Source organism: Oncorhynchus kisutch, linkage group LG18, assembly GCF_002021735.2.
Source record: "Oncorhynchus kisutch isolate 150728-3 linkage group LG18, Okis_V2, whole genome shotgun sequence".
In the NCBI taxonomy this organism is placed as follows: Eukaryota; Metazoa; Chordata; class Actinopteri; order Salmoniformes; family Salmonidae; genus Oncorhynchus; species Oncorhynchus kisutch.
The window spans coordinates 47,376,236-47,404,178 of NC_034191.2; the positions used below are offsets into that span (position 1 = coordinate 47,376,236).

Here is a 27,943-nt window from a genome sequence, read left to right on the forward strand (position 1 = left end):
ATCTCTTCCAATAACCAACCTGTCTAGACAGAGTCCACGCCCTATATGTCCTCATATCTGCTGTCTGTCAGGGCAGGTAAACAAACCCACAGGGACTGGCTCTTTTACTAGCTCCATTATGGCTTTGGCTGTCCTGTTCCAATTCCTTTTTCATCAACTTGTACACCCAGGGTTCTCCACAAAATGTCACTGCTTTAATCATGGGTATCCTTGAGTGGCTGTGGGAAAAGGTCACCTCTAGTTACACAGCAGTAGATAAGGCTGTGGGGGATATAAGACTCGTAGGCCTGCCAGTTCCAGCGTTAGTGAATTACTCTCAGTGGGTGTCAATCATGAACACCCACTGTTGGTCTAAGCACTCCACTCAGAACTCTAACCTATACCCCTCTGTGTGGGAAGTTTCAGAAGGATGAAGGACCAGTAGGATGTAAATATAGTACAATGCAACCACCAACCCGACAATGACACTGCTTCCATGAGTAAGGGATCTTCAGTCATCATTAAAATCCTCTCATGTTCTCATACGCAGACTATGTAGCATCTGCTTTTAACTGTCAGTCTTAATGATGGCGTAATTAGCTAAGCTTACAGTGGCTGATTGTGTGCATGTTTGAAATATTGCGCTTCCCCATGGATGTGGGTGGGAGTTTGTTGGAGCACACCTTTGTGTATGTGTGTGTATCACAGGAGGCTGCTGAGGGGAGGACAGCTCCTAATAACGTCTGGAATGGAGCAAATGGAATGGCATAAAACGCATGGAAACCATGTATTTGATACCATTCCACTAATTTGGCTCCAGCCATTACCACAAGCCTGTCCTCCCCAATTAAGGTACCACCAACCTCCTGTGGTATGTGTGTTTGAGCACAGCGCCAAAGACAGACACGCATCCAGTCCCAGCAGCTTTCTTGGATTTAATCCCTCACTAATAGTGGGGGGATGGGAGAGGGGGAACAATACAGCATCTCCCCAAGGATGCCGGTTCTCCCACTCGTCTCACAGCTGTTTCTGAGTGCTCCCTGTGTAGACACTCAAGGAAGCTCAGTACATTCCCCCCTCCCCATCCTTCCTCACTACCCTCTTCCTGCCATTGTCACCGTGACAAGCCTGGTCTGCGTCAAGAGGTAAAATTAGATGTGTGTGTGCGCAGAGTATGTACCTTCCTGGACTGCATTTTTGCAGCCGTTAATGAAAGAAAAGAGGAGAGAGGAAATGTCGATGCGTTGGAGAGAAGTTATTTCCTCGCAATGCAGGTCATTGTGTATCTCCATAGACCGGCTTGCTAAGGCTACCTCGTGGAAATACTTGGACTTTTCAGAAGGTTTTGTACTCTTTACCGGACATTGGAGTGAATCAAAGTTTCAGACATAAATAGAGAATAGAGATCATATCCAGATCAAATCTCTCCAAAAAGGTAAATACCATAGTTTATCATTCTTGTTTCTCCAACCTTCTTGGATACCATGTTTTTTCACTCATACCAGTACTGTAGCTGTATAAGAACATTAGTAACAAACATGGTTGCTGTATGTCTTTCCAGAGGTATTTAACTGAGCCTAATCTTGGTGTGCTGTGTGCCACTCCTGATGCCTTGTGAAAGAGGGCATTAGCCCATGAGACTGGTTTTGAGAGGACACACCCTTTGAGATAATGACAATTGCCATGTGTATGTCTAAATTAGGGGGTCTTCACAGGTCCACCAATACAGGAATACCCGAGACCCGATCTGGGACATGAGTGGGTCTGGATCCAATATTCAAATTAATGTCACGAGTCTGGGCCAGATCATATATGATTATCATGGGTCTGAGTTGTTACTTTAACCGACTTGTCTGGAAGAGCTCGTACAGATCCCAACATGACTGCTGCAGTAGAGAGAGCGTCATTTTATTTAGCTTTTCATGAAAATGGAGCGTGGCGCGTGTAGCTTGTTGTTGGCCAATCATAAGTCATCAAAGCGGCAATAGGCTACAGTCATAGAGCCTCGCTGCGTGTGTGGCAAAAGTTAGGAGATATCTAATCAATGGAAGATGGAATTCAAATGATGGAATTAAAAGTTAAAGGAGAAGGAAAGGCTACAATGACCAAGACACAACAGGTAGGCTGCTACTTCTGAATGGAGTTGTTATTTGTAACTGTAGGATGAGAAAGAGCTGCATTGCAGCCTCAATTAGCCAAGCTTCCTAACGTTAGTCTACTATAGCGCAAGTCGGCTTGTTGGTTGGTTGATGTCTCTCCCTCCCTGCTCACAGCATGGTCCCTCCCCCACCTGCAAGAGTGGCACCTCTCTTTCCCCAATCTCGTGCTTTACCAGTGCCGATTTAATGAAGTGGCTTAAAATATTTTCAGCTGTTTCCATCACTCAGATCGGACTGGGCCTGGATCTGACCAGGTCTATTCGGAAAGGGTCAAGCTGTCCTCGGGTCCGTTTGGAACGGGTCTCTATATTTTCGGAACGGGTCCAACTTTCTTCATTTTTTTATTTTTTATATATATGATGGCACTTTGTCATCAGTTTATCTGAGAGATGAATTATGTTTGTGTTATTACGCCCACTCTATTGGTGTCCATTAGACATTTTATGGAGAAACATCAAACGCAACCCAAGGAGAAGGCGTGACATGCCTCACTTCTGTGGCCGCAGGATACAGCCCTAATTTATGATATTACACCATTACATTATTAATCCCTCATGCAGGGTAGATACCCTAAGGGCCACTAAAATTGCTTTAATTTTTATGCATGATACTTTATTATTACGTGAATGATTTAGACAAGCAGCAGGATACTCCCACTGTGTGTCCTCTCTCAAGCTTAGAGGAATCCTCATTGTGTGTCCCTCTTAAACTTGAATCTTTCCAACTCCCTAACCACTGTACTCTGCTGTCCTCTACACACGACTCACCACTCCTTGAGTGATGTGCAATAGGACCTCAGGGACTTAATTGTACCGACATGGCATTAACTTTCCTTAAAGTTTCCCATTGGTAGCTCATAAAAACATCCAATTGACAAACACCTTGACCTACCTTCCTCCTCAATTACATGCTTTCAGATGCCTGTACTGCGGTTCTCGAGCATCAGTTTTCATTTTATTTTGTCGGAGGAAAGCTTTGTTTTTCCTTCTACTACCTCTCCCCATGTATCACGGCCGGCTGTGTCAGGCTCTATAGAACAGTGTGCAGCAACAGGGCAAGGTGCACCGGAGGAGGTTTACCAGGTAACTGCAATGCCTGCTGGGTTGTGGGAGGATTGATAGTCGTTGACAGCTCCCCTGGCCTTGCAGCGCTAGCCGCTGCTGTGTCATCCTACACTACAGAATGGGCTGTGGGACGCTGGGCTGTTTGTCTCCATTTCAAATCACTGGTGAGGAGACGCATCTGATACTGCTGTGTCTCCGGGGCTAAAAATATCCCTGCTTTGTCTGACCAATCAGAGTTAAGAAAGGGCTGAACGGTGAAGTCTCGTTGGACAGGACATTGTCCCTCCCGTGGCGCTTTCTGACTAACCACTGTCTGTCCCCACAGCATGGAACTATGGGAGCTCAGCTGAATCTAAAACAACTGAATCTGAGTTTTAATTCCCTCATTAATACGACCTACAGAACATTTGTTTGGCATTTTGTTTTTCTTTCAACCCCTTGTCTGCTTTAAAGTGAGTTTTGAATGGTGAGCCAACAAGTTTTACCATTACTTACAATACATTCCTTACTTTTCATTGTGCTAAACTCCATGCTTTTAATTTTTTTATTTAAGTCAGTTACGAACAAATTCTTCTTTACAATGACGGCCGACTCCGGCCAGTTACACACACATGCACATACACACTCACACACCACCCCTACTGACGTGAGTCACACTGACACTCAGCCTGTAAAGGTCAGAAGAGTACATATGTCCTCTTTAGAACATCCCTGTGAATCCATGCTTTTGGTATTGCCAGACAGTGTCAACTGCTCATTTCAAATAGGATATTTATTTGATGCTTGGTGCTGTGATAATGTCCCAGAAGTGGTGCATGTCCTAATATGATTATTTTTAAGCATTGCAGCTGTACACGTCAGCTGATGATTGTTTCTTAGCGTCGTTTACAAGTCGTTTCTGAAGGCAATGCAACAGAGAGTTAGGACATGGAGGGATCAAGCTTGTCTAAGGAAAGATGAGAGAGGGAAAGAAGAGAGAGAGGGACACAAGTAAATGAGGAGAGAAGACCAAGGGGTCATGGGAGATAAAGGAGTGTTCGACGGGAGTAGGGTGGGTCAAGTTGTGCTTGAGGCTATGAGATCGGAGGGCACAGCTATCACAGCCACTCCCACAGTAGGCAATCAACAGACTGAAGTGGGCCACTGCAGGTACTCCATCACACACATCCCCGCCCACCCACGATGCAAAGAGCCAAGCTTGAGAGACACGGCACTGTATCGACTGACTACTTGCTCATGCAGTTAACCAAAGCCTCAAATACCAACACTAGCGCAAGCTGAACACCCAACACAGTCAGCCAACGGTTGCACACTAAGTCACCCAAGTACAACACCAACAAAACCAAACCAATGTTTTATCAAGGAATTCAAAGTGCCAATCAAGCAGCTTTCACAGCTGAGTAGCCCCGCCCACTAGACAGCAAGGCATTGGGTGGATCAAGGGTAAAAGGCTACATGCTCGTTATTTGCTACTAAGGTCTCATTGATCGCCTAGTCCAATAATCAATGTGCTTCACGCAGTGGCTGACGCAGTGGCTGAGTTGACGTGTCTATCTGGCAGATCCAGCCAACAATTTTTAAACTGTAACGATTAGACGATGTTGATGTAAGGGGGCTTGTCTTGAACTAGACTTGAGCTGAAATGTCTGCCCTTTGCGTCAGAAATTTGCACAAGGCACAAGAGGAAACAGATTCTGCTCTAATCTCATGTTGATGCATCTGTTAAATGACAGAGATGTTTAATCCTTGAGTTATTCTTCTAGGCATTTTAATTGTTTTCTGTCATGTTTCACTTGAATGGGAGAAATGAAGTATATTAAAGGATCGACACAATACCTCTTCACTTCATCAGTAGGGGACAGATACAGCATGGTCAATGGAAAAGCAGTAAAACGCAGTAAAAAATATCTTACAGTAACCACCGCACAGCATTCTCCTGGAGGATTTGGGATGCACCCTGTCTTGCCAGGAAATTCTGACAGGCGTCGTCTTCAGGCTTTGTGTAAAGTGTGGTGAATTTAGGTGTCAATCACAACCCACGCTCTCTGTTTTCTGGCTGTATTATTTTCTTAGTGATTGTGACAGGCGTAGCAGGACGTGATGCGCTGCTAGCTTCACTTTACTGTTAATCAGCAGCACCACACAACACGGCAGCAGTCAATCATATTATTACTGCAGGGTCACACAAGGACAGATTTTTTAAATTTTATTTCACCTTTATTTAAACCCTCCCCTAACCCGGACGACGCTAGGCCAATTATGCGCTGCCCTATGGGGACACCCGATCACGGCCGGTTGTGATACAGCCTGGGATCAAACCCGGGTCTGTAGTGAGGCCTCCAGCACTGCGGTGCAGTGCCTTAGACCGCTGTGCCACTCAGGTAAGGTGGATATAGATATAGAGAGGGGGAGAGGAGAGATATACAGTGTTTACAACAGGGACGCTGCCAAAGAGAGATGAGCTGCATCCCAATATCTCCATCTTCACTGCTCATCCCAATAACTCTAAAGGGACATAAGGCATGTGTGACAGCTATGCAATGACTAGATGTTAGGCATATCAGATTGATATAGGGCTAGCACTTTGTGTGTGTGTGTGATTTTTGTGCATGCGTGTGTGTGTGTGCACCCTTGAGCTATCCATCAGACAACCAGATCTGTCTTCAGCTATATGTCCCATTATTGGTGTTGACAGTTTGCCTGCAGCCAGTTATAGGATCATTTTCCATTCTGTGCCATGCAGTCAGTCAGTCCGTTATCTTTGTTGCTGACCATAATACTATTTGAAGTCTATTCGAGCTGTACCTTTTGTTACTGATGAATCAGACCCATGTGCGCTCTCACACACACATACACAAACAAATGCACACACAGGACCTTGGTCACAGCTGCTCTGATGAATGGTCGTCGTCAGAGGGCAGGCTTGGCTAGTGAGTAACGGGGACGATGGAGGTGTTGTTGGACTTCCCATAACTCTCCTTTCTACTGCAGGCAGGTGCTGCTGGGGTTTTTACTGAGTGGAGGCACTCAAGTAAATGAGTAAGATACTCATTCCCCGGGTGTGTGTGTGGGTGGTTATGAGAGCTGAGCTGGCAGAGTCAGCCTGTGGAGCCGACCACACACAGACTGTGACACACACACACACACACACTAAACAGGTGCCCACTCACTACGCTGCTATGCTGCTGTGCTCCATGTCACTCCTACACAAATTGCTATTGGCAGGTGTACAGTTGAAGTCTGAAGTTTACATACACCTTAGCAAAATACATTTAAACTCTGTTTTTCTTCCTAGGTTTTGGCCTTTCTAAGGAGTTTTTCCTAGCCACCATGCGCTTCTACACCTGCATTGCTTGCTGTTTGGGGTTTTAGGCTGGGTTTCTGTACAGCACTTTGAGATATCAGCTGATGTACGAAGGGCTATATAAATACATTTGATTTGATTTTCGCAATTCCTGACATTTAATCCTAGTAAAAATTCCCTGTCTTAGGTCAGTTACGATCACCACTTTTATTTTAAGAATGTGAAATGTCAGAATAATAGTAGAGTGATTTATTTCAGCTTTTATTTCTTTCCATTACATTCCCAGTGGGTCAGAAGTTTACATACACTCAATTAGTAATTTGTAGCATTGCCTTTAAACGGGTAGCCTTCCACAAGCTTCCCACAATAAGTGGGAAACATTTCTCCTGACAGAGCTGGTGTAACTGAGTCAGGTGTGTATGCCCCCTTGCTTTCACACGCTTTTACAGTTCTGCCTACACATTTTCTATAGGTTTGAGGTCAGGGCATTGTGATGGCCACTCCAATACCTTGACTTTGTTGTCCTTAAGCCATTTTTCCACAACTTTGGAAGTATGCTTGGTCATTGTCCATTCGGAAGACCTAATTTTGCGACCAAGTGCACTGATGTCTTGATGGTTCTTCAATATATCCACATATCGCTGTCTATCTTGTGAAGTGCACCAGTCCCTCCTGCAGCAAAGCACCCCCACAGCATGATACTGCCACCCCCGTGCTTCACGGTTGGGATGGTGTTCTTCGGCTTGCAAGCGTCCCCATTTTTCCTCCAAACATAACGATGGTCATTATGGCCAAACAGTTCTATTTTTGTTTCATCAGACCAGAGGACATTTCTCCAAAAAGTACGGTCTTTGTTCCCATGTGCAGTTGCAAACCGTAGTCTGGCTTTTTTATGGCATTTTTGGAGCAGTGGCTTCTTTCTTGCGGCCTTTCAGGTTATGTCGATATAGGACTCGTTTTACTGTGGATATAGATACTTGGAAGGATGAACCAGACTTGTGGAGGTCTACATTTTTTTTCCTGAGGTCTTGGCAGATTTCTTTTGATTTTCCCATGATGTCAAGCAAAGAGGCACGGAGTTTGAAGGTAGGCCTTGAAATACATCCACAGGTACACCTCCAATTGAGTCGAATGATGTCAATTAGCCTATCAGAAACCTCTAAAGCCATAATCATTTTCTGGAATTTTCCAAGCTATTAAAAGGCACAGTCAACTTAGTGTATGTAAACTTCTGACCCACTGGAATTGTGATACAGTGAATTATAAGTGAAATAACTGTTAACAATTGTTGGAAAAATGACTTGTCATGCACAAAGTGTCCTAACCGACTTGCCAAAAGTACAGTTTATTAACAAGACATTTATGGAGTGGTTGAAAAACAGGTTTTAATGACTCCAACCTAAGTGTATGTAAACTTCTGACTTCAACTGTATCATCCCTGGTACTACACTGTTCTGCCTTGCATTACTGATGTTAACCTAGCTTCTAAACCAGGGAGAGAAATGGGAATTGACATCCACAGCTCTGTGAAGATATATGGTGTGTGTGTATATATATATATATATATATATATATATATATGTATATGTGCTAGTTGTACTGGGAAAATCAGTTCTGCACTTTTTAATTGGCCCAATGTTTGTTTTGTTTGCCCCCTCACCAGAATGTCATTCCCATAAAACAAAGGTAACTATATGGGGAGTAATCCGGAAGGTCCAGGTGTGCGAAATGAGGGTTGCCAGGACCAGTGCTTAGTAGACCGACGACGTTGAGCGGGAGTAGACGTGACAGTACGGATGTATTTTATGCCAGTGGTGTGTCTCTTTTTGGTGATTAATGTTCTTGCAGAGGCATTTTGTGAACTAATTATTGCAACGTTATAAATCAGCTGTTGCTACTCCTTTCTATCCTTTTACTCTCAAGGGTTTAGACTGGTTGTTGAGATGTACAGACAGACAGGGAGTCAGGCAGGCAGTACAGTATGTGAGAATCCCCCATGATTATGTAAGTGGCAAGAGACTCAGGTAGCCAGACCAGTTAGTCAGTGAGGGTTGATAGGAAGTGATGATGTGTCCCCACCTCCCGCCGCATCGGGGTGAATGGCATGCTGGGAGTCTAATTTCCTTTTAATGGCCTGGCATTTACTAGCTGGTTGGCGGGAGAAGTGGTGGCAGGCTGCGCTGATTGATGACCCATGCAGCCAGCGCCAACCGCCTCCAGCCTGCATGTCATGGCAACCGCAACTCATCCTTTCATCAGGGCCATGGCCGATGACGTCGACAGCGTCATCAATTACAGCACAGCACTGCCAGTGACTCAGCACTGCCAGTGACTCAGCACCGTAGCATCCTGCAGATACACATTTGGCGTGGCGGAGAGGAGGAATGGGATGCTGAAGAACCAAGCATTCCTTTCTATAGAGCTTGTGGTAAATACCTGGTGCTATTTCATCAGGGAATGTTATTGGAGCAAATCGATACTGCAGTAAACATTCAATTTGTTTTCGCTGGCTGGCTGGCCAATTAAGTGATCACAGCAGCACTCCAGTGGCACGATCAACCAATCGGCTACTCTGAGTCACTGCTCACTGGCTCTTAGTTATTGCTGTGCCACATGCTTGAAGAAGTGTTATTTGTTTCATAATGGAATTGTTCATTGTAATCAGGCCCGTCATCTATTGCCAGGGGGGGGGGGGGGGTGAATTCCTGTTATGAAAGCCCAACCTTGGTCTGCTCAGGGCCAAACGACTCAGTGATTTTTCTCTCAGCTCCATGGCAAAATGGGCCCCAAATGCAGTAGTCCAGCCCTGGATCTACTGTGAGGTCACTAAGAGCGCGAGAGGGCCCTGAGACATCAGCACTTCTGAGTCATGGCCCTCTGAGACTCATCCTCCCCACAAACAGCAGCACAGGAAACACATGGAGAGAACGAGGCCCTTTGCGTCAGGTGGGAGGCCATGTTATCAGGAACTGTTTACTGATTCCCATCGAAGGGGGGAAAGAAATTGGTCCTCTGGGAGGATGGGGTGGAGATAGGCATCAGAGTCATGTCGCAATCACATGGAACCCCTTGAGATCACGCCAATGAGGTCCAATGGAAATCCACTTTACTAATCTGATGTAACCGGTCTGTTTCCAAAATGGCACCTATTTTCATTTCTACCCTATGGGTAGTGCACTATATAGTGATTTAGGATGTAATTTGGTACTTACACATTGTTTATCCTCTGGGGCTGCCTTGGTGGCCTACTGTAAATGTACCTATTTCTACATTTATGATAGAGAAATGTGGTTTATGCAAAAGTTGGTAAATCTATCCTAGAAAACATGACACCCATTGGCCCCATATGGGTATTCGGTGGCCAAGGTGGGGCGGCAGGGTAGCCTAGTGGTTAGAGAGTTGGACTAGTAACCGGAAGGTTGCAAGTTTAAACCCCCGAGCTGACAAGGTACAAATCTGTCATTCTGCCCCTGAACAGGCAGTTAACCCACTGTTCCTAGGCTGTCATTGAAAATAAGAATTTGTTCTTAACTGACTTGCCTAGTTAAATAAAGGTAAATAAATAAAGGTGGGCATGGGATAGCCCGCAGAAAGTTCACACCAAGCCCACACCAGCCCGACACGGACGAGCTCACAACAAGCCCAACACAGGCTAGTCCACATCAATCCCACTCCAGCCCAACACAAGCTAGCCCACCACAGCCCAACACGGGCCAGCCCACACCGAGCCCAACAGGGGCTCGCCAACAGCAAGCCCAGCACAGGCTAGGCCATACCAAGCACAGCGAGTGGCGGGGCTCATTAGAATATTTGGAGGTTTGGTTTGCACCCAGTTATTTTGGTGCAACAGTTATTGAGTGTAACTGTTCTGTGTCACTGTTGTGTTGGTTTTTTCTGATACAGTGTAACATGTTTGGAAAATTATGCAATTAATGCATTACATTTAAATGTCATAAATTATAAATAAAAAAGTTCCTATGAAATAGCAAATGCGCATCTGCCAATGTGGGCAGCCTACATGGGGCAACCTACATTGAGACAATGTGCGCATGTTTGCTTTTCAGCTATCTGATAGAAAGTGAAGGAAACAAAAGTCAGAAGTCCATGTAACACCTCGGTCATATATTTGTTTCTGTAATACTTTTTGACTGAGGTTTGACTCCATAAATCTGTGTAATGAATTCAGAAGCACGTCTCTCCTAATTTCTCTGTCTCTATTTACCGACCGCCCTCACAGATAGACAGCGTCTGCATCCCAAATGGCACCCTATTTCCTACAAAGTGCATTACTTTTGACCAGATCCCAATGGTCAAAAGGAGTGGACTACAGTATATAGGGAATAGAATAGGTTGCTATTTGAGACACACAGTGTGTTCATTCAATGCACCTGTAACAAGCCGATAAACCTAGTCTTGAGAACCATGTATTGGAGTGAGGAAAATATCAGCTCAACAGCGTCCATAAAAGCGTGTGATTAGGGCTTTGGGTCATCTGTGGGTTGTCATTGCACAACCCTGTCCACTCGTTCAGTGAATCCCTCCCACCTCGCTCTCTTTACTCTCTTGTTATGGAAAGTGCAGCTTCATGCAAGCATAGAGCCAGACCCTTAGACGCTAAACCCCTAAAGTAAAAAAGAGAGAAGTCCAAAATCAAAAGGCATTGTTATCCTTGCGGGCTTGTACCCCGGGGGAGACGGATTGACAGATTTATATTTCACTACCCCATCTCGAGCGACCTTGGCTGGGGCGTAAACTCTGTGCCCCCCTCCTGACTCACTATTCAGAGCTGTGTTCTCCAAGTAGTAGCAGCAGCAAAGGCATTTTGGGGACCCAAAGGGCTGTCAACATGAGCCCAAACACAAAGGCTGAGCTGCTAGGAGGAAGGGGATGGTTTCTGAAAGTCTTATTCTCTCAGTCCCAGTGGTGAGTGCTTTATTTTGTCTTTCTCTTTTAGAATTTATTTGTCTTTTAAAGTTTTTATTCTCTCTGATGGAGACCCGAGTTTGTCCTCGCCAAGGAGATTTGAATATATAATGTAGGCCTACTATTAGAGTTGCCATGGCAATGGCCACAGTGTGTGTGTGTGTTTGTGTGTGTGTCAGTTGCCATGTAGCTGTTGATTTGTTATTCTCCTGTAAAAGGCTGGAATGTCATGGAGCTGCTAGCTGTCTCTGACACAGAAAATACACAGACGTATTCCAATACAATTTCATATAGAACTAATTTATAGGATCTTTGTGGGTCTACCTCTATGTGAATGATTCCCCATGTTTGCATCTTTGGATGGATATATATTCTGTCTTATTATATCCTATAGAATTAGGTATTTTGATTCTTCTTCTAAGCAACATATTTCAAACACATACCCTGACATAATGCTCTGTTTTAGGACTATTGTTCCGTCCAGCTCCTGGACTTTAAGGACCATGACACGGCCTGCCATAACACATTATCTCTCTCTGACTGTGTCCAGCTGTAATCTGTGCAGTGGTCTGAGGGGCTTTACCCATGCTAGTAATTCTATTTCTATGACAGCTCCCAATGTGTGAACGGCCTGATGCTTTCCTCTGTCTCAGCTAGTTAAATCCACAGCCTCTCCACTCTCTCTCTATGGAGTAGAGTCATGATATGCACCTGTTTTTTCTCTAATGAAAGGAATGCCACAATGTACATCTCAAAAACACAGCTACTCAGCTAGCTGATCTTTTCAGGTGGTTGGAAAATACATCCAAATGCAAATATGACTGGTAGTAGGTTGGTTGAGTTGCATCCTGCAGTAGAGGTCTTCAATAACAGGCCACTCTAATCAAATATATGCAGTTTTGTCACACAACACAATGCTACAATGTGTCAAGTTTTGAGGGAGTGTGCAATTGGCAGGCTGACTGCAGGCTGACTGCAGGAATGTCCACCAGACCTGTTGCCAGATAATTGAATGTTCCTTTCAGAGAATTGAAAGTTCATTTCTTTACTTTCTTTCTCTACTTTCTTTACCATAAGCCACCTCCACAACCTCAAACAGTCACACTCCAAAGAGCTGTCAAAGGAAACCAGAAACACAATTGTACACCTGCACCAGGCTGGGAAGACTGAATCTGAATCTTTGTTTGAAGAAATCAACTGTGGGAGCAATTATTAGGAAATGGAAGACATACAAGACCACTGATAATCTCCCTCGATCTGGGGCTCCACGCAAGATCTGGGGACTAGGGGACCTAGTGAATGACCTGCAGATAGCTGGGACCAAAGTAACAAAGCCTACCATCAGTAACACACTACGCCGCAGGGACTCAAATCCTGCAGTGCCAGATGTGTCCCCCTGCTTAATCCAGTACATGTCCAGGCCCGTCTGAAGTTTGCTAGAGAGCATTTGGATGATCCAGAAGAAGATTGAGAGAATGTCATATGGTCAGATGAAACCAAAATAGAACCTTTTGGTAAAAACTCAACTTGTCGTGTTTGGAGGACAAAGAATGCTGAGTTGCATCCAAAGAACACCATACCTACTGTGAAGCATGGGGGTGGAAACATCATGCTTTGGGGCTGTTTTTCTGCAAAGGGACAGGACGACAGATCTGTGTAAAGGAAAGTATGAATGGGGCCATGTATCGTGAGATTTTGAGTGAAAACCTCCTTCGATCAGCAAGGGCATTGAAGATGAAACGTGGCTGGGTCTTTCAGCATGACAATGATCCCAAACATACCGCCCGGGCAAAGAAGGAGTGGCTTCGTAAGAAGCATTTCAAGGTCCTGGAGTGGCCTAGCCAGTCTCCAGATCTCAACCCCATAGAAAATCTTTGGAGGGAGTTGAAAGTCCATGTTGCCCAGCAACAGCCCCAAAACATCACTGCTCTAGAGGAGATCTGCATGGAGGAATGGGCCAAAATACCAGCAACAGTGTGTGAAAACCTTGTGAAGACTTACAGAAAACGTTTGACCTCTGTTATTGACCAAATACTTATTTTCCACCATAATTTGCAAATAAATTCATTAAAAATCCTACAATGTGATTTTCTGGATTTTCTTTTCTCATTTTCTGTCATAGTTGAAGTGTACCTATGATGAAAATTACAGGCCTCATCTTTTTAAGTGGGAGAACTTGCACAATTGGTGGCTGACTAAAATACTTTTTGCCCCACTGTATATGTATATTGTTGTGTACCATGGGATGGATGTAACACTCCACCCTGCTGAGCTACAGCTGATTATGGGACGGAGAGAGCAGAAAGCCAGAAAATCTGAGATTTGACATTAGGGGAAGAAGGACAGAAGGGGAGATCTGAATGACTCCACAGCATCAGCAGAGGATCATAAAGCCAGCCCCACGCACTATCAACGTCAGCACCTTCACCGCCGAACAGCATCAGCAGAGGATCATAAAGCCAGCCCCACGCACTATCAACGTCAGCACCTTCACCGCCGAACAGCATCAGCAGAGGATCATAAAGCCAGCCCCACGCACTACCAACGTCAGCACCTTCACCGCCGAACAGCATCAGCAGAGGATCATAAAGCCAGCCCCACTCACTATCAACATCAGCACCTTCACCGCCGAACAGCATCAGCAGAGCCAGAGACGGGGCCATGGGAAGTACCAGAGGGAGTGATCGAAGGACGGGCCTTCCAACATTAACTTCCTTCAACCCTCTCATTTGACTTACTGCTGGAGGTCAATAAGGGGGGCGAGTCCAATAGGGACCAGATATTACCGCTTTTAAAGGAGTGGTTGAACAAGTGGAATGAAGCAGATGTAACCGGTTTTAAGGGAGTAGTGTGTAATGGAGGCTTGACAGTATATGAGTCATTGTTTGCAGGTTAAAGATGGTTCTCTTTTTGGGGTATTTAGCCATTTTTTTTACTGCTGTTTTTGAGTTTCTCTTTTTGGAACATTTTTGTAATGGTTGCAGTTTGACTTTTTCTGAATTCTTCTAGCCATCAGTTAGAGGTAAGCCTCGGTTCTTTACACCCAGGGGCAGGGTCATATAATTGTAATGGGTTTCTTCAAGGTTGGGAGCTAGGGTATTCATAGGATAGTAGACTCATTGTTTTTGCAGTGGATTTCCGTGTGGGGTCCATGCTTGAGGTGTCTATAGAATGTCTTAGGATGTTAGGCTAAGGCTGACACGGTGACTATACACCTCGTCTCGTGGGAGACTAGACCCTATTGTGGTGAGTAACTCCAGGTCCACAGGTGAAGGGTTTGTGCCGCTCACTCGTGGGTGTAAAACAAATATTTATTTAACAATAACAGTTGCAGAGCGAAGAAAGTATGCTCACCACTCAAGTTCCCCTGGTCTTATAACCCTAGGTGAGCCTGATGGATTACGGGTCGCCCTGCCTCTGAGCTGGACGTCCTGCTGAGTGGTTTTTGGAAAAGTTTTCTCCCACCCCAGCTGTCAGCCGCCGAGTGCTAAGCCGGCGGCGCGGTTGGTATCAGCAGGTCGCTGGGACTGGGCTGGAAGGGCAGCACCCGTTGGTAATAGTCTTAAAGCATAGGTCATCTAGTGTAGCTCATTAATCTCAAGGGAGAGGCGCGAGTTGGGCAAGACATTTTTGGTGTCCCTGGGTGGGAGGGCACCAGAGACACAAATGTGCGATGGTGTCGATGGGAAAATATCCTGTTGAACCCACAGTTACAGTTTGTGTATGGTGATGGAAGCAGGCTAAGAAGGTATAGGGAGCCTGAGCGAGTGGGAATTGTACCTGAGGGCTCCTGAAGGGGAACCGATACAGGGGCCTATTGGGCCTACGTATTAAAGTGTCAAGGGAAAACGGTGACGCAAAGGCAAGGTACCACCATCTGCTCAGCCGGGGCAATACTGGAAGGGCTGTTGGAGGCCGAGAAGCATAGGATAAAGCGGTTACGCTTAATAATGGATAGTGATTACTGTAATGAGGGTGGTAAGGGTGAAGAAGTGGCCCACAGAGGGTCATGTGAAAAAATTGCAATACTTATTACAAAAAAATGGAAATCGAGGTTGCTCAACAAAAAGTCACACCACCGAAGGGAAGTATGAAGGTAATAGAGAGGTTGACATGTTGGCCCAAATGAGTGGTGTAATTGTTGTTGGAGTAAGCAGCTGCTAAGGATGGGAGGAGTACTAAATGATAGGGTACGTGATAATAGAGGCACTCCGGCTAGGGAACTCAACTCTCGTTCCAGCCCGTTCTAGTCCCTCGAGAGTTCTAAACCGGTGTGCTCTCTGTTTGTAGGGCAGGAGAGCTGGGTGCAGACCTTATGGCAGTGAAAACTGGAGCACTACCTCCGGGGTGGCCAATGTGCAGGGAATCGTAGTGTTGAGACGAGGGTATCCCCAAGCATGGTTTGGTAGAGGGTTGGGGCATAGAATGTATTGATATCCAGGGATACGGAAGTGATCAGTTGGGGTCCTTGGCTGACGGGGAATGTTCCGTTTGCCTGGAATATACCCTGCCCAAGGTGTGGGAAGGATCAGGGAATAAGAGGCCTCCAGTCATGCCTGTGGAGCGCGATGTGGCCTATGGGCTAGATGGGGTTCCACGAGGCCGGGTAAAAGTGATGGATCACATATTCTGTCACCACTGCCGCCTTCAGTTTCTCCCATGACTTAGTGTACACCCAATGGGTAGGACAGGGTGGCACTGAGGGGCTTTTGAAAGGGCCCCAGGACTGTTCATGTCAGTGGGATCGGGCCCAACTGGGGAGATGTGACGAGTGCAGTGATCTAAAAAGGTCAGCCCTGCTAATCTCAGCCGGTGGTTTTTGGTTACCAGGTTAGAAAATTAACAAGACCACTTTTGAGCACAGGCTTGAGAGAAACTCAAAGGGAAGTGTATCCTAATGGGCCAGGGGTCATCAAATTGGAGTGCTTGAACCCCTGTGCCAAAGGAGGGGTCACCCAATTGACTGACTGGATAGAGGCCATAAATGGCTGCTGGCCAGCAGTGAGAAATGTGTTTAAGGTAAATCAGATCCCCTTGGGATAGGAAAGGCTAGATAAGGGTCTATGGACCAGAAGGGAGTTTAGTCTGCTCCCTGTGGTTAATCAGGATATAGCTAAGGGTTTGAGGGTCCTATGGAAACTATACCATTGGAACCAATTTATAAAGGAAATTATGATGGATTTCCAAATCCAGTAGGAGGAAAAGGGAATCGTACTAGGCTGCGCTATGTCCTGACCAGATTAAATGGCTGGGGGAGTGGCGAATCCTGGATATGGTGCAAGGAAGCTACCCTGACAGCAGTCACAGAGGACCCGGTTAGACAGGATGTGCTACAGGTTTTTGGGGGGTCAGGCTGTCAGAGCGTCTGGCACACTGGCGGGGAAGGAGCCCATGCAGCTCGGGGTGAAACTCAGGACGATCTATGTGCCGTTAAAGCGTTTCTACTCCCTTTCTACATTTGTGAGAGTGTTAGGGCCAGGAACTGGAACCGCCCTGGTAAAAAGACGCCCCTGAGCCAGCATCTAGAAAGGGTAAAAATGGAGGTAAAAGGAAGTAAAGGAGATGGTGCCTTCCCACCATCTGGGCCTGAAGGAAAGCCAAGAAGGAAGTGGTGTAAACGATGGTATGAAGTGGGCATGAGCATGTTGTTCGGGGCTTTGCTCATGGTAGCTCTGTACACGATTGGGGTGCTTGGTTGGGAGCGGACACATGTTATGGTAGGAATAAGGCCGACTAGACGATTTAAGGGAACAGCGTACAATCCTGTTTGAAACCTATACGCTACCGATAATACAGTTGAAGTCAGAAGTTTACATACACCTTAGCCAAATACATTTAATCGCAGTTTTTCACAATTCCTGACATTTAATCCTAGTAACAATTCCCAGTCTTAGAACAGTTAGGATCACCACTTTATTTTAATAATGTGAAATGTCAGAATAATAGTAGAGAGATTGATATGTTTCAGTTTTTATTTCTTTCATCACATTCCTTCCCAGTGGGTCAGACGTTCACATACACTCAATTAGTATTTGGTAGCATTGCCTTTAAACTGGGGCGGCAGGGTAGCCTAGTGGTTAGAGCGTTGGACTAAAGTTCAAATCCACGAGCTGACAAGGTACAAATCTGTCGTTCTGCCCCTGAACAACAACTTTGGAAGTATGCTTGGGGTCATTGTCCATTTGCGACCAAGCTTTAACTGACTGACTGTCTTGAGATGTTGCTTCAATATATCCACATAATTTTCCTACCTCATGAAGCCATCTATTTTATGAAGTGCACCAGTCCCTCCTGCAGCAAAGCACCCCCACAACATGATGCTGCCACCCTCGTGCTTTATGGTTGGGATGGTGTCCTTCGTCTTGCAAGCGTCCCCCTTTTTCCTCCAGGCATAACGATGGCCAAACTGTTATTTTTTTGTTTCATCAGTCCAGAGAACATTATGACATTAAGTATGATCTTTGTCTCCAAAGATCATACTTGCAGTTGCAAACTGTAGTCTGGCTTTTTTTGTGGTGGTTTTGGAGCAGTGGTTTCTTCCTTGCTGAGTGGTCTTTCAGGTTATGTCGATATAGGACTCGTTTTACTGTGGATATAGATACTTTTGTACCTGTTTCCTCAAACATCTTCACAAGGTCCTTCGCTGTTGTTCTGGGATTGATTTACACTTTTTGCACCAAAGTACATTCATCTCTAGGAGACAGAACGTGTCTCCTTCCTGAGCGGTATGACGGCTGCGTGGTCCCATGGTGTTTATACTTGCGTACTATTGTTTGTACAGATGAACGTGGTACCTTCAGGCGTTTGGAAATTGCTCCCAAGGATGAACCAGACTTTTTTTCTGAAGTCTTGGCTGATTTATTTGGATTTTCCCATGATGTCAAGCAAAGAGGCACTGAGTTTGAAGATAGACCTTGAAATACATCCACAGGTACACCTTCAATTGACTCAAATTATGTCAATTAGCCTATCAGAAGCTTCTAAAGCCATGACATAATTTTCTGGAATTTTCCAAGCTGCTTAAAGGCACAGTCAACTTAGTGCATGTAAACTTCCGACCCATTGGAATTGTGATATAGTGAATTATAAGTGAAATAATCTGTCTTTAAACAATTGTTGGAAAAATTACATGTCTCATGCACAAAGTAGATGTCCTAACCGACTTGCCAAAACTATAGTTTGTTAATAAGAAATTTGTGGAGTGGTTGCAAAACAAGTTTTAATGACTCCAACCTAAGTGTATCTAAACTTCCGACTTCAACTGTTTGTGAATGGGGAAAATGCTGGGGCCCCAGATGTTGTAGTAGGTTATTCAGGCATTGGAATATGACCAAAATATTGAATGTGTTCAATAAAGCAATGGGAAAGGATGTAATGGTGATGTAATGGTCACATCAATTTTCCTCTGTTGGCCTCTGTGGCCATAGAGCAGGGGGGTTGCAACGTGTAGAGCTGGGGGTCGGCATCTCCATTTCCGCCTCAATGCTTAACTCCAGCTATGTAACCACTCATTCTTGTGTGACCGTTTCACCCATCAGTCTGCCACTCACATAGCCTCGACATGATAGCTTCCACCTGGTAACTTCTTCCACCTGGTTTCTTCAGGTGCCCATTCCTTTATAAGCTTCCCTCTAGCGTGCTTTAGTTCTAAGCAATTCAGCTTGCCCCTGGCTTGTGCTCAGGACCGGTCCGCTCAATATAACATTTAAAATAGGTTAACCTTTCCTTGAATAGCCTTGGGAGGGGCCACAGCGGGTTTATAATTTAGGGGGTGCTTATATTTGTCCTGTTACACACAGGTGTGTAATGGAAATATTTGTTTTTTTGCAAATCCCAACTCCATCTGAGACACCTGCAGGGAGTGGAGTCACGACCAAGGTCACCATTGTACAGCGCCCTGGGTCGATTAAGGTAAAGTGCCCTACTCAAGGCCACAGCTACAGAATTTTTCTTCTGCACCTTGTCAGCTCCGGTATTCAAACCAGAAACCTTTCGGTTACTGGCCCAACGCTGTGTCAGCAGGATGGGAAGCCCTCCAAGTCAGCAAGTCTTGAGGGTGGGGGCTGCACTTGAAAGGACAGGAACCAAGGAGCAAGATGGCGAGCCACCTCCTCAACTACACTGCAGGCAATTTCACCAAAAATTAGGCAAACCTGAATGGGTCCTGGGTGAATGGAATAGACTACATCTTACATACAGTACACTGGTATGGTTGGAATACTGTGTACAGGGCTTATGGAAGGAAGGTTGGGTGATTAGGGCAGTTATTTTTCTAGGAGGAACCATCAAGCTGGCATGGCAGATCTGGTTAGCAGCATCCTGGAGGTACCCATGTAGTTGGTTTGTGGCCTACCTATTGGGGAGAAGCCCAATAGAACCAGGAAAGGCCAAGTACTGCAAATGGGGAGTCTTGGTGTGGCAAGCAGTGGATGTATGGGTAGAAGGGTTTGATACCCTGAGGCCTCTGTTATGGGTAAGCACTGATAGGAGTATACTTAGAACTATATCTGGGGTTGTGTATGAACATGGGAGCGACACGCAAGGATGGGAAGTGCTGCAGAGTGGAGTGTATCTGTGATGACTGATACTACTGTGTCGCTTGTAAGATGTCAGGTTGGCTGCTGGTGTTTGGGAGTATTCACCGTGTTGTGGAAAGATTCTTACACAGGGACACTCGAAGTCTATCTTAAATGAATCATTGTTTATTGTCAGCGTGCTGGAGGGGTTCCAACCAACTCAATGCACCATAGTACACATGTCAATCAGGAGCTCTCCTGGGGCAGTCCCAACAATTGTCTTATATACGGCTATACACAGAGTTGCATGATTTAGCATAATTAATTCATCATTACCGTTTTGTTTCATTCATGTGACGGCCAATACTGTTTCATAACATGTGACAGACCAACACTTCACGAGGTTTCTCCTCTCTAAGCTCAGACCTTGAAACTGAGATATCTTTCGTTTGTTCTCAAAACAACGTCTGGCGTACTGCCAAATTGCAGCTACTGATAGGTGTGATTTGTACAGTCAGCCACTTGCATGAACACAGAAATTGGTTTATAGAACAGTGTATAAATAGAACACTTAAATTAGTTCTAAGCACAAACATTAACGGAAAGGATGAGGGATCCAGGCTCCTCAGATGTACAGTAGGTGGAGTTCAGGGTCGTCCTTAGGGGTAATCATTTGGTAGTTCGAGTGAGGGTGAAACGGTGGAAGTAGTGGTGGTGAGCCTCATGGAACCGGTAGACCTAGTGGGTCATAGTGATGACCAAGAGATACCGGAGCCGTGTGAAGCCATATTGGATGCTTTCGGGAGTGGCTGCACACCAGGTGTAGTTGTCCGGTGTGCCGAAACTCGACAAGGTATGACAGGTATGATCAGGGGTAATACAGAGGACCGTCTGGATGAGCGGTTCAAGGAGAGGTCCGTGGCCTCTCTGAAATCACCCTAGATCGAGCAAATTGGGCACTGATAAGGTTGATCTAGAGGTCCTGTCAGGAAGAAGGTTATACGGGTCTTGTGGAGGCAGGGTGCCCAAATGGGACCAGTGGGGGAACCAGGCAATGGAATACCAATGGATTGGCTCTGGCCTCCTGGTCTCTTCCTAGGAAGGTTGCCTGGTGGAAAGACAGGATGAGCACTGTATTATGGGACCTGAGCTGGTCCGTTAGAGAGGACCCCGGGAACAAGACAAGGGGTGTGAGAGGGCACCACAGGTCTGAGTAGGTATTTGTTAGCTAATGTGTACTCGAAGGGGGGCAGGAATGTGGATAGGTTCCTGTGATTCTAACTAATCCGAGAAAGTGAGAGGTTTTAGTCTAATTTAGATGTTTTTAAATTACAGGTAATGTGGAGGTGTGGTGAAGATCTCCGCTGGTTTCCCTCCCAGGGACGTTAGGAACAGTTGTATATGCTGTTTTGGCCAGGAAAGTGGCCGATATTAAGTGGCTGGGGTCTGTGTAAGGTGTTTTTAAACATGCAGGGATATCTATTTAACTCTGAATAGGGAAGGGAACAAGCTGTTGGTCGGGAACCTGGCACAATGGGTCCTTGAGGTGGAAATAGTTTACCGTAGGAAAATAAGGGAATTTAGGTCTAAGCCACCTACCCGACTGGGAAAGAGAAGTGGAGACCACCCACACCTCTTGGGAGCCATTAAGGCCCTGGACCTTGGGAGAGGTTAAATGTATTAAAGCAACTGACTGGATACACAAACAGGGAAAGTTTATCAATATGCTAACAATGGTCGTTTGTCCCTATAGGCCTGCTGTGGAATGCCATTATCTATGGTTGATGTGAAGGGTTTGTGGCGGGCACTCGTGGGTGTAAAACTAATATTTATTTAATAATAACATGTTGCCAAGCGGAGAAAGTGTATTCACCACTCAAGTTCCCCTGGTATTATAGCACTAAGAGAGCCTGATGAACTTCGGGCCGCCCTACCTCTGAGCTGGATGTCCCGATGGGTGGTTTTTGGAAAAGGTTTCTCCCACCTCAGCTGTCGGTCACCAACTGCTAAGCCAGTACCGCATCAGTGGGTCGCTGGGACTGGGCTGGAAGTGCAACACACGTGATTAATGAGCTAGCCTACAAGGGAGAGGTGTGAGTTGGGCAAGACGATATCTAACCATATCATGAAAGCAACAATCAAAGTCTAGGAAGGGGGACGTAATGGTCGGTCAGCTGATAGAGATGAGTCTTCAGGCCTGCTTAAAAGCCCCAACAGTCTGAACAGCACAGAGATGATCAGGAAGGGAGTTCCATAGGTGTGGTGTGTGGGAGGAAAAGGCAAGGTCCCCCCTTGTGCTGGGGGCATGTAGGAGTTTGGCGCGGCTTGAACATAGGGTACATGGAAGTTCATAGGGGTAGTGTAGGTGGGTCCGATGCCATATAGGGCTTTGTAGACGAGGATGAGAATTGTATAGTAAATTCTTTGAGGAACAAGTAGCCAATGGAGATCAGCAAGGATGGGGGTGATGTGTGGCAGACTTTTTTAGTTTGTGTCAGTATCCTTGCAGCACTTTTTTGGATGAGCTGTAGTTTATGAATTGAACTTGGAGGCTGGCCCCAAAGTACTGCATTCCCAAGTAAGAAGCTCTCTTACTGAAGCAGTGGGACCGAATACAACTCTCAACAACATACATTAGATATACAGTATAGCTTCAGAAAAACAACAAAGTATGCCAATAATGTAATGGGGTACCAATACATAATTATTGAAGAATTAAAGGATGAGAATATTAAAGCGGTACCCAATTGGGAAGACGAGCTGCAAATAGTAATATCCCAAGTGGGAGGATATATCTAGAAGCAGGTTCAAGATGACCAACTCTCTACTATGAAGGGAATACTCTTAGAAAGTAAAAGTAACTCTTATAATACAATCAAAGTACAACCATGACATCACACCAAGCACAAATTAAATTGTAATGGTCACATACACATATTTAGCAGATGTTATTGTGGGTGTAGCGAAGTGCTTGTGTTCCTAGCTCCAACAGTGCAGTAGTATCTAACAGTGCAGTAGTGTCTAAAAACGATTCACAACAATACACACACATCTAAAAGTAAAAGAAGGGAATTAAGAAATATATAAATATTAGATTGAGCAGTGGTTGTAGTAGCATTGATGATTATACAGAAGAATAGGATATGGTATATACATATGAGATTAGTAAAGCAGTATGTAAACATTATTTAAACATTTATTAAGGTGGCCAGTGATTCCAAGTCTATGTACAGTACCAGTCAAAAGTTTGGACACACCTACTCCGACCTCAACCCAATTGAGATGGATTGGGATGAGTTGGATCGCAGAGTGAAGGAAAAGAGCCAACAAGTGCTCAGGATATGTGGGAACTCCTTCAAGACTGTTGGAAAGGCATTCCAGGTGAAGCTGGTTGAGATAATGCAAAGAGTGTGCAAAGCTGTCATCAAGGCAAAGGGTGGCTACTTTGAATAATATATCAAATATATTTTGATTTGTTTAATACTTTTTTGGTTACTACATGATTCCATATGTGTTATTTCATAGTTTTGATGTCTTCTCTATTATTCCACAATGTAGAAAATAGTCAAAATAAAGAAAAACCTTTGAGTATGTGTGTCCAAACTTTTGACTGGTACTGTATATAAAATAATGCCTAGCCAGTGTTAAGGAGCCAAGTCTGTACATTTAAGGTCTAACCCAACCCTGATTTATGTTGTTTTTCCATGGATAAGTATTAATGCCTGTCGCTGTGAATATATCTTTATTATTGTTGTCAGAGGGAGTTTATTTTTCAATACATTTTGAGTTCTTTCTGTTTTTGGCTGAACTGATTAGCAATTGTAAACACAGATTAGTCTGCCCTGGTCTCTCTCTGACTGTATTTTTATCTCTATTCCTATTTGTCTGTTGGTCTGTCTCTTTTCTGTCTGTCTCTCTGTCCATCCTCTCTATCTCCCCCCTCTCAATCTCTCGCTCTCTCACTCTCTTTCTCCTCTATATCCTCACTTAATCACATCAGTATCTGACTGAGTTACCTGAGCTAACCTGACATGAGCTACCTGACAATGCAGTATCTTAATCTCTCTCTCTGGTATGGTTGTGTTCCACAGAGAACCATGAGCACTGTGGAGGAGGACTCGGACCACATGATACCATGAAGAGAAGCCTGCAGGTCCTGCGCCGCCAGCTGCTGAGTGAGTAGACAAGACTGGGTCCTCATACTAACTGAGATAGAATACAGTCAAATAATATACTGTACATTAGTGAGACTCATAGCACAGTGAGATAAATACAGATCAATACTAGTGTCTCAATCCACCGCATCCGCCCATGTAACACTTACGCATCTGCGGTGAAAGGTGACAGAACTATAGCGGTGTTTGTCAGACCATGAGACATCCCCACAAAATCGTCTGTAGCGTCCGAACAGTTTAGCCTACAAAACTATTATGACCCCTCTATGGGACAATGAGACTCTCAAGAACATGTACATATCCGTTTTGCTCTAGGACGCCCACTGGCCTCACAAGACTCGTCCCCCCGGTACCGGTCAATTTTTTTGCAGGGAAGTACATATGGAGTCTGTTTAGTTAAATATGTGTAAAAAATATATCATAATGTTTCCTAACTTTCTATGATAGACACATTTTAGATTTAGTTTTTGGGACTATCTGTTGTTCCATGTAGTGAATCTGTTATTCAATGGGTTTGTATAAGCTAATAGCAGTAAGGCCCATTTTTTTTTTTATCAAATAATGTTTTAATATTTATTTTTTTATTCTTCAAGAGTTCTTAAAATTCTAAATCAAATGGCAAAATGATCCTTGGTATGACCTTCTTAAAACAATTCTACATAGCTTAGTAGTACCCCCTCCCCCAGTAGTACCCCCTCCTTTGACTGGGTTAATACTCGTAGTACTGTACATTAGCCAAACTCGTAGTACCGTACATTGATCAAACTTGTAAAACTGTACATTAGTTTGTTCCTTAAAATCCTTAAGAATCTATTGACACACCCGTGCGTTAAACAAAGTAACATAATAAAAAAATCCCCATCAAAATCCGTCAGTTAAAGCATGGGCATCCACCTAAGGCAGCTTTCCGGCTCTGCAGTGAACGGTGGCAGAGCTACAGCGGTGTTGGTCAGACCATGAGACATCCCAAAAATCAAGATGATGGTGTTCTCCGTTTTGCTCTACGACCCCCACAAGTGTCACAGGACTCATCTGAAGTTGGTAACGCTGATGTGCCAGATTCTGTCTGTAGTGTCCGACCCATTTGAGCTACAAACTAATATGTCCCCACTATGGAAAGGGGAGAATGCGTTTTTGCTCTACGACACCTAAAAAGTGTCAAAGGACTCGTCTGAAAGTAACCTATATAAACAAATGGAAGTAGGTAGGTAGTTTTGTGCCAACAAAAATAATGGGTTGAATGTGTCCAAAAAAACAAAAAATTGCAATTAGCTTTCTTATGCCTCCTAGTTATAGGATAGACATTTCAAAACCTTATTCCTGATAACTTTTTTCCATTTTATGAATGTTTTATTCAATGATTTTCTACGGGCTATAGTAGTAAAGGACAAATTCAATATTTTATCAACAATTTTTTTTTTTTAAGTATAATTTGATAGCTGAAGGGGTCCTACAATTCTAAATTAAATAGCTAAATGGTATGAACATCTTAGAACAATTCCATATGTTCAGTGTCAATTTTAGCATGTACAGTTGAAGTCGGAAGTTTACATACACCTTAGCCAAATACATTTAAACTCAATTTTTCACAATTCCTGACATTTAATCCTAGTAAAAATTCCCTGTCTTAGGTCAGTTAGGATCACCACTTTATTTTAAGAATGTGAAATGTCAGAATATTTGTAGAGCGAATGATTTATTTCAGCTTTTATTTATTTCATCACATGGGTGGGTCAGAAGTTTACATGCGCTCAGTTAGCATTTGGAAGCATTGCCTTTAACTTGGTTTAACTTGGGTCAAACGTTTCGGGTAGCCTTCCACAAGCTTTCCACAATAAGTTGGGTGAATTTTGGCCCATTCCTCCTGACAGAGCTGGTGTCAGGGTTTTGGGCCTCCCTGCTCACACACACTTTTTCAATTCTGCCCACATGTTTTCTATAGGATTGAGGTCATGGCTTTGTGATGGCCACCCCAACCTTGACTTTGTTGTCCTTAAGTCATTTTGCCACAACTTTGGAAGTATGCTTGGGGTCATTGTCCATTTGGAAGACCCATTTGCGACCAAGCTTTAACTTCCTGACTGATGTTTTGAGATGTTGCTTCAATATATCCACATAATTTTTCTCCCTCATGATGCCATATATTTTGTGAAGTGCACCAGTCCCTCCTTTAACCAAGCACCCCCACAACATGAGATGGTGTTCTTCGGCTTGCAAGCCTCCCCCTTTTTCCTCCAAACATAACGATGTTTATTATGGCCAAACGGTTCTATTTTTGTTTCATCAGACCAGACATTTCTCCAAAAAGTCCGATCTTTGTCCCCATGTGCAGTTGCAAACCGTAGCCTGGCTTTCTTGTGGGGGTTTTGGAGCAGTGGCTTCTTCCTTGTTGAGCGGCCATTCAGGTTATTTATTTATTTATTTCAACTTTATTTAACCAGGTAGGCAAGTTGAGAACAAGTTCTCATTTACAATTGCGACCTGGCCAAGATAAAGCAAAGCAGTTCGACACATACAACAACACAAAGTTACACATGGATTAAAACAAACATACAGTTAATAATACAGTAGAAACAAGTCTATATACGATGTGAGCAAATGAGGTGAGATAAGGGAGGTAAAGGCAATAGTGGTGGCAAAGTAAATACAAATACACCCCATGGTGGCAAAGTAAATACAATATAGCAAGTAAAACACTGGAATGGTAGATTTGCAGTGGAAGAATGTGCAAAATAGAAATAAAAATAATGGGGTGCAAAGGAGCAAAATAAATAAATACAGTAGGGAAAGAGGTAGTTGTTTGGGCTAAATTATAGGTGGGCTATGTACAGGTGCAGTAATCTGTGAGCTGCTCTGACAGCTGGTGCTTAAAGCTAGTGAGGGAGATAAGTGTTTCCAGTTTCAGAGATTTTTGTAGTTCGTTCCAGTCATTGGCAGCAGAGAACTGGAAGGAGAGGCGGCCAAAGAAATAATTGGTTTTGGGGGTGACCAGAGAGGTTTTGGGGGTGACCACCTGCTGGAGCACGTGCTACAGGTGGGTGATGCTATGGTGACCAGCAAGCTGAGATAAGGGGGGACTTTACCTGGCAGGGTCTTGTAGAGGACATGGAGCCAGTGGGTTTGGCGACGAGTATGAAGCGAGGGCCAGCCAACGAGAGTGTACAGGTCGCAATGGTGGGTAGTATATGGGGCTTTGGTGACATAACGGATCGCACTGTGATAGACTGCATCCAATTTGTTGAGTAGGTTATTGGAGGCTATTTTGTAAATGACATCGCCAAAGTCGAGGATTGGTAGGATGCTCAGTTTTACAAGGGTATGTTTGGCAGCATAAGAGAAGGATGCTTTGTTGCCAAATAGGAAGCCAATTCTAGATTTAACTTTGGATTGGAGATGTTTGATGTGGGTCTGGAAGGAGAGTTTACAGTCTAACCAGACACTTAGGTATTTGTAGTTGTCCACGTATTCTAAGTCAGAGCCGTCCAGAGTAGTGACAGGCAGGCAGGTGCAGGCAGCGATCGGTTGAAGTACTTGTATTTAAGAGCAATTGGAGGCCACGGAAGGAGAGTTGTATGGCATTGAAACTTGCCTGGAGGGTTGTTAACACAGTGTCCAAAGAAGGGCCAGAAGTATACAGAATGGTGTCGCCTGCGTAGAGGTGGATCAGAGACTCACGAGCAGCAAGAGCGACATCATTGATGTATACAGAGAAGAGAGTCGGTCCAAGAATTGATTCCTGTGGCACCCCCTAAGAGACTGCCAGAGGTCCGGACAGCAGACCCTCCGATTTGACACACTGAACTCGATCAGAGAAGTAGTTGGT

At 44.6% G+C, this 27,943-nt stretch overlaps 1 protein-coding gene across 2 annotated transcripts in view; it reads left to right on the forward strand.

Annotated features, from left to right (window-relative positions):
• Positions 1-27,943, forward strand: part of LOC109908817 (transmembrane protein 108-like) — an 87,541-nt gene that overhangs the window by 24,672 nt on the left and 34,926 nt on the right. The window contains exons 1-2 of one of the 2 annotated variants that reach the window (XM_020507530.2): positions 1,154-1,414; positions 24,037-24,120. In XM_020507530.2, coding sequence (XP_020363119.1) covers positions 24,081-24,120 — 40 coding nt within the window. In that variant the 5' untranslated portion in view covers positions 1,154-1,414; positions 24,037-24,080. Of the gene's footprint in view, positions 1-1,153; positions 1,415-24,036; positions 24,121-27,943 lie in introns of those variants that run through there. The other variant, XM_020507529.2, reaches the window with a different exon arrangement.